This window comes from Polyodon spathula, unplaced genomic scaffold (genome assembly GCF_017654505.1).
Source record: "Polyodon spathula isolate WHYD16114869_AA unplaced genomic scaffold, ASM1765450v1 scaffolds_2808, whole genome shotgun sequence".
Lineage (NCBI taxonomy): Eukaryota > Metazoa > Chordata > Actinopteri > Acipenseriformes > Polyodontidae > Polyodon > Polyodon spathula.
In genome coordinates, this window is record NW_024474275.1 from 3451 (window position 1) to 10667 (window position 7217).

Consider the following 7217-nt stretch of genomic DNA (forward strand, 5'->3'; position numbering starts at 1 on the left):
TACACATTTTCATATCTTGGATTCAGTATTTTCATTTTCCGACCAGCATGCCAATGTGCATGTTAAATGGCTGAGGTTATACAACAGCATCTATCGAAAGGCTTCGCTTAGCCTCTGTATGTGAGGTATGTGGTGTGTGAACTGAATGTTTACAATGCCCTGCAAGGCATATTGAAAGATGGCAGCTATTGATGTATTGCTGCAGTTTTAGATTCCTACATCTTGCTATAGAAGAAAGCACTGGTGGAGCACTAATTTAATTAATGAATTTATTGAATGCCTGCAGTAGGAGAATGCAGTTTACACAATTCTGATGGTTCTCCTAATGTTTTGTGAGCTTTGCATGATTTTGGTGTCTGAGCAAAATTTCTTCAGTTTCTCTTACTGTGCATGTAGTTTCAGGTTACCAGATTTCCACAGTGAAAAACAGGGATTTTTTTCATCTTTAATTTAGTGATGCGGTAGCAACTTTGAAGCCAAAAATAACATTATATAAAATAACACATTAGTAGTTTAAAAATTAAACAATGAGTGAATTTATTCAATATTGTCATCTAGTCAAAACATGTTAATGTACAGTAAGCTAGATTTAAAAATAGATCAGCTATTACCATTAAACACATGTTATACACAATCAGAATGGTTGCAAACAAACAATCCATAAGATTGTTTATTTTATTTGAGTGGGGTGAACACACACAACCTAATACATTACTCTGCTGTTAACTTAGTTTTGCACTTATTATGGGGCCAGTAGTAAGAAATGTAAATGTAGAGCCCTGAGTAAGCTGTGACGGGTTTATGAATCACTTCAATAAGTGTCGGACATCACAAATCAGATGAGCAACTGTATACCAATTCGACATGCCAGCTGACAAAAACACTGATGCAAATATTCTTGGTCGGTTTGAATCTAATCAAACCTTGGGGCATTTTGTATTGATTTGTGAACAAGAGCTGGGTGTCATAGTTAAATATAAAACCCACAACATGTACATTAAATCCCATTTCTACTACACTTTTAAAAGTGTATTCAAAATAAATATCACAGTTTTAAATATAAACAGCTTTCTTTCATCGGGTATTGTTCCTAATTCTTTGAAGACTGCAGTAATCAAGCCTTTGCTCGAGAAGCCCACCCTCGACCCTAGTGCGCTTCACTGCAGACCTGTACCCAATCTTCCCTTTTTATCCAAGGTGTTCGAGTGGAGCGCAGCATCTGAACTCATTTCTTGCTGCACAGAGCATTGCTGAGAGAGTGGTCTGGTTTTTGGCCGTATCCTCGCACTGAGACGGCACTAATTTGAGTGCTCAGTGATGTGTTGCGCTCCTCTGACGTGGGCTCACCTTCGCTTCTTGTTTTACTGGATTGAAGTGCAGCTTTTGTCACCACTGATCACTCTGTTTCAATTGATCAGGTTAAATATGGTGGGACTGTCCTGTCTGGAACAGGTTTGTTTGTTAATTTAAGGAGGAGACCTCTTTATCAAAGGCTACATGTGGGGCCCCCAGGGTTCGATTCTTGTCCCAGTCCTGTTTTCTTTGCATGTGCTGTCCTTGGGTAATGCTCGTAGACATGGAGTTCTCATTGTTTTACCTGTCCCTCAAGCAGGGTGATGGGTCTGCTGCTAATATTTTGAATACCCGTCTTCCTGACGTCAAACTGGACGTTTTAAACATTCCTAATGCTAAATTCAGACAAAACGGCTGCCATTGGGCCCTCCTGAACAATGCGAGAATATGCACTCGTCTCATTTTGTACGTGACGGTCCTTGTACAGATTTCAGACCAGAAATTAGTTGTGCCAGTAGTTACCATGCTGTTTCCTTGTTAGTTTCGCACTTTGTAAAATCAAGTTGCCAATAAAAGGAGGAATATCACTAGGAGGAATATCTTGGTCACACAGGTGAAAAACATCTATAATTGAACTAATGTGTTTTCTTTAATATTTTACAGAACAGCCAGACAGTAAGAAACTAGCTTCTCAGAATGACTGTAAGTAATAAATCAATCTTTCACTAATTTTCACTCTGGGGGACAGATTATAAAAGTAAAATAAGTGGTCACTGAAATTCATTCAAATGTTAAATGAGGTCAATATTATACAAACAGTGCGCTCTCCTTACTTCACTGTTCTAACATTACTGCGGCTAGGGCTTGTTTACACTAACATGTAAAATAACTACTTGTTTTTGAGTGCAGTTCATTTTAGTATTTCTAAATGCAGCACTAATAGTTACTGTGCTTTACTGTACAGGAGCCCTACATTCATTCACTGTTCACTGTTTCAAGGTCCTTCTGGGTGTTTGTTAGACAGCAGAACAGGAAATTGTTGCTGACATACTGTGCAAGTATTGTATGTGCATTCCTCCTGAGACTTGGTCTATTGGACCTTTCTGCATATGTACCCTCTTGTGGATAGCTGCTGCCACTGCACCTACAAATTGGCATACATTTAGAAAAAACACTTCTCTGCGTAACTTCAGATTTTAAACTGACTTCTGTAGCTAATTTCAGTTAGCTGCTCAAGTTTTTTTTTCAATGAAGACATCTTAATGTGATTTTTTCAAGTGCGCTGTCATGCATTTTGTTTCGAGTGCTCGTTATGTGGTCAGGTCTTGAGTTTTGTTTTCTCATTTTCAGCAGTCGGAGCTCAGCTTGCTGCTATCCACCAGCAAAGGTAACAATAGAAATCCTATTTGAAATTAATTGAAATCAGCTGTTTATTTAAACAATATAATAACAAAATCAAAGTGAAATTGGTCCCTCATTTATAGCCACGTTCCAAATGAAAATAAGACTTGCTGTATTAACTCTCTCTCTCTCTCTCTCTCTCTGTCCTATCTATCTTGTGTACAGTGTTGAGGAATACTAACCCTAATCAATACAGTGAGGCACTATTATACTAGAAGTGTCTTGTGTCTTCAATGGCACTCCAGACATTGGGAGTGAAATGAGTTCTAGTCAAAATGATTGTCATAGAAATGTGATCAGTCAGTTTTCACTGTGTGCACTGCACAGCCAGCTCTCTGACCTCTCTCTCTCTCTCTCTCTCAGGGCGACTATAACCGAGGAGTACCGCGTGCCTGACGGCATGGTGGGGCTCAGTAAGTAGTGTGTGTGTACCGGGTGCCTGGGGGCATGGTGGGGCTCAGTAAGTAGTGTGTGTGTACCGCGTGCCTGGGGGCATGGTGGGGCTCAGTAAGTAGTGTGTGTGTACCGGGTGCCTGGGGGCATGGTGGGGCTCAGTAAGTAGTGTGTGTGTACCGGGTGCCTGGGGGCATGGTGGGGCTCAGTAAGTAGTGTGTGTGTGCCGGGTGCCTGCATGGTGGGGCTCAGGTAGTGTGTGTGTGCCGTGTGGCATGGTGGGGCTCAGTAAGTAGTGTGTGTGTGCCGCGTGCCTGGGGGCATGGTGGGGCTCAGTAAGTAGTGTGTGTGTGCCGCGTGCCTGGGGGCATGGTGGGGCTCAGTAAGTAGTGTGTGTGTACCGCGTGCCTGGGGGCATGGTGGGGCTCAGTAAGTAGTGTGTGTGTACCGGGTGCCTGGGGGCATGGTGGGGCTCAGTAAGTAGTGTGTGTGTACCGCGTGCCTGGGGGCATGGTGGGGCTCAGTAAGTAGTGTGTGTGTGCCGTGTGTGTGCCTGGGGGCATGGTGGGGCTCAGTAAGTAGTGTGTGTGTACCGGGTGCCTGGGGGCATGGTGGGGCTCAGTAAGTAGTGTGTGTGTGCCGCGTGCCTGGGGGCATGGTGGGGCTCAGTAAGTAGTGTGTGTGTACCGGGTGCCTGGGGGCATGGTGGGGCTCAGTAAGTAGTGTGTGTGTACCGGGTGCCTGGGGGCATGGTGGGGCTCAGTAAGTAGTGTGTGTGTACCGGGTGCCTGGGGGCATGGTGGGGCTCAGTAAGTAGTGTGTGTGTGGGGCCGGGTGCCTGGGGGCATGGTGGGGCTCAGTAAGTAGTGTGTGTGTGCCGGGTGCCTGGGGGCATGGTGGGGCTCAGTAAGTAGTGTGTGTGGTGCCTGGGGGCATGGTGGGGCTCAGTAAGTAGTGTGTGTGTGCCGGGTGCCTGGGGGCATGGTGGGGCTCAGTAAGTAGTGTGTGTGTACCGGGTGCCTGGGGGCATGGTGGGGCTCAGTAAGTAGTGTGTGTGTGCCGGTGCCCGCTCAGTAAGTAGTGTGTGTGTGCCGGGTGCCTGGGGGCATGGTGGGGCTCAGTAAGTAGTGTGTGTGTGCCGGGTGCCTGGGGGCATGGTGGGGCTCAGTAAGTAGTGTGTGTGTGTGTACCGGGTGCCTGGGGGCATGGTGGGGCTCAGTAAGTAGTGTGTGTGTACCGGGTGCCTGGGGGCATGGTGGGGCTCAGTAAGTAGTGTGTGTCATGCACTGGTTCCATTGTAATGTTGAGAGGGGGGTGCTGAAATATCGCGCTAGACTATTGTATTGCATTTGTGTAAATACATTAATAAAAATAATTAAGAGGACAGTTACATTTCTCATTTTGATTGGGAAATTTCCCTTTATGAAAATCTTTTATTCAATAATAAACATTAGAAAGGTGTGTGTCTGAAATCTACTTCTATTAGAAGCTTTCAATGATGGGTTACATTATGGATTTAAAATTCATATAGAAAGTAGTTTTTAAAATAATTGTTTAATATTTGTTTCAGTAATCGGACGAGGGGGTGAACAGATCAATAAAATACAGCAGGACTCTGGGTGCAAGGTACAGATAGCACCAGGTAAGCTGCTGAGCCCTCAAAACCATCCTGATCTTACAAAGATTTTCATTGGAGAGGTTTATATACTTTATTTTAAATGTTAAATGCTTTTTATTTGTTTATTCCCCAAAGACAGTGGTGGTCTACCAGATAGGAGTGTTTCTTTGACAGGGTCTCAAGACTCCATCCAGTAAGTAAAGCTTCTCTCTTTTTATAAAAGTTTGATTGACTGACTAAACATTCGGTGTCCCTGAACACCTGTCACTCAGCTCTATGTACCACATTTGAATTTGTGACTTGGATGTATCCCGTGAAATCGTGTTCATTTTGTAAAGCGTTTTGCTTGCATCTTGATTGGGTTTTCACTGTTCTGGTGAAAGACAAGCCCATTAATAATTCTGTATAATGCACATTAAACCTTTGCCTCGCTGTGGTCTCACTATTTCTGGATGCACAGTGGATTATTGGCCTTTAACCTGCATGTTTGTTGAAGACTCTAACTCTCCCCCTCAGAAAAGCGAAAGGGCTCCTAGATGAAATTGTCTCTCGTGGCCGAGGCGGTCCCCCCGGCCCCTTCCACGACTCCACGAACGGGCAGAACGGCTCGGTGCAGGAGCTCATGATCCCTGCGGGAAAGGCAGGGCTAGTCATCGGCAAGGGGGGTGAGACTATCAAGCAGCTGCAGGTGAGACATTGCACTGCACACCAAAACAAATACAACTGAAGTATACTGTAGCATCCCCCCTACACCTCAAGCAGGTGAGAGACATGGCTTCTCCAGAGTGTAAGAAAACAACAAAGTACACACCCACACAATAACAAACTGCATCAAACGGCTGCAGATGAGAGAGAGCACGGCAGGACTGTGCGCTACCCCCCTGAAAACTAAACACTGCACTGCAGCAACCCCCTTGGGATTTATTGAGTTCGTTCTTGTTTCTCCAGGAGCGTGCGGGTGTGAAGATGATTCTGATTCAGGACGGCTCTCAGTCTGCGAACATGGACAAGCCCCTGCGTATCATTGGAGACCCCTACAAAGTGCAGGTCTGCTCAGAGACCCCCACTTAACATGTGTTCTCTATAGAAGTCTCTGACCAGCAATCTTAAATTATAAGCATTGTGTAGTGTGGCTGTGTGCTAACTCTGCTGTGTTTTTCACTCTTTGTCTGTTCTCAGCAAGCTCGTGAGATGGTGATGGAGATTCTGCGGGAGAGAGATCACGGAGGCTTTGGGGAGAGGAATGAGTACGGCTCCCGAATGGGAGGGGGGTCCGGAGGAGGGGGTTCTGGTTCTGGAGGAGGGGGCATAGAGGTAAGGGTCACTGTTGATTCCCCCCCCCCCCCGGCCTCAGTGGATCTCTGTGTGTGTGTGTGCTGTTGTCCTGAGTTGACTGTCCAAAGTATTCTTTCTGCTGGTTTGTGTATTGAGTGGATGGAAATAACTGATTGCATAAAAGTTTGATCCATTTCTTGTTTTACGAGTCACCTGCACATTGGCTAATGGAGCTTGTAATAAAACATGGAATCGGTCAAACTATTATGCAGTAGGAGTTTTGTTTCCATCCCTGCATTGGTATTGTTGTACTGGATGGACTGTCCCCTGTACACAATTTTTTGTGTATTTTGTGTCTGTGCTGAGTTGACTGTCCCCAGTCTGTTTCTCTGTGTGTTGGTGTTGTGCTGAGTTGACTGTGTCCAGTCGTTCTCTCTGCAGATCCCTGTGCCGCGGCACTCCGTGGGAGTGGTGATTGGTCGAAGCGGCGAAATGATCAAAAAGATCCAGAATGATGCCGGAGTTCGAATACAGTTCAAACCGGGTCAGTGAAGAGACAGGGGGGCAAAGTGAGATGAGCATGAGCAGGCTTAAGACTGGTGGGGAACTAACAATTCATGGAGGGCACTAAGTCACCTCTTGCACAGCAGTTAATTTCCTCTATGGTGCAAGGGAAGTAAAACTGAAACAATATTATTGATGTCAAATATCTGTTTATTGGTATAGCTGAGAATAGAATAATTTGAATGGACAGTCGCGACACTTTGGGCTACAGTGATTGAGCACTGAGCCCAGGGCAATGCATTCACTTTAGTTTTGTAGACTCTAAAACACACCCTTGTAGTGATGTCATTTGACCTCTCTTTCCTTTACCTATGAATCTTCTCTCTGAGATTCACCCATCCCCCATGCAAGCAGAGGTCCCTTCTCTCCTTAGTCCTGAGCTCAAATACCACACCCAGCTTCTCAGTTCAGTTTCTTACAGAAAATGACAATTAGTTCTAATTCATAAACTATTACAAAATTTTTTACACTGGTGTACAACCAAGCTATAATAAGAAACATCATGGGGATTTCAGTACCAGGGATAACCTTCATGTTTAGTGGCGTGTGGCCTCCGCTCTGACCCTTGTCTGTTTCTCCGGTGTCTCGTTTTCAGATGATGGCACGGGACCCGACAAGGTAGCGCACATCATGGGCCCCCCAGAGCGCTGCGAGCATGCGGCAAACATCATCA

The 7217-nt window shown here is 45.3% G+C and overlaps 1 protein-coding gene across 1 annotated transcript; it reads left to right on the plus strand.

Annotated features, from left to right (window-relative positions):
• Positions 1–1946: 1946 nt before the first annotated feature.
• Positions 1947–7213, plus strand: LOC121310907 (far upstream element-binding protein 2-like; the record flags this gene model as incomplete). Its single annotated transcript, XM_041243817.1, has 10 exons — positions 1947–1995; positions 2644–2680; positions 3058–3107; positions 4658–4729; positions 4841–4898; positions 5222–5393; positions 5654–5752; positions 5885–6019; positions 6422–6524; positions 7140–7213. Coding segments are annotated over 10 exons (849 nt in total), but the record flags the coding sequence as incomplete, so codon positions are not given.
• Positions 7214–7217: the final 4 nt, after the last annotated feature.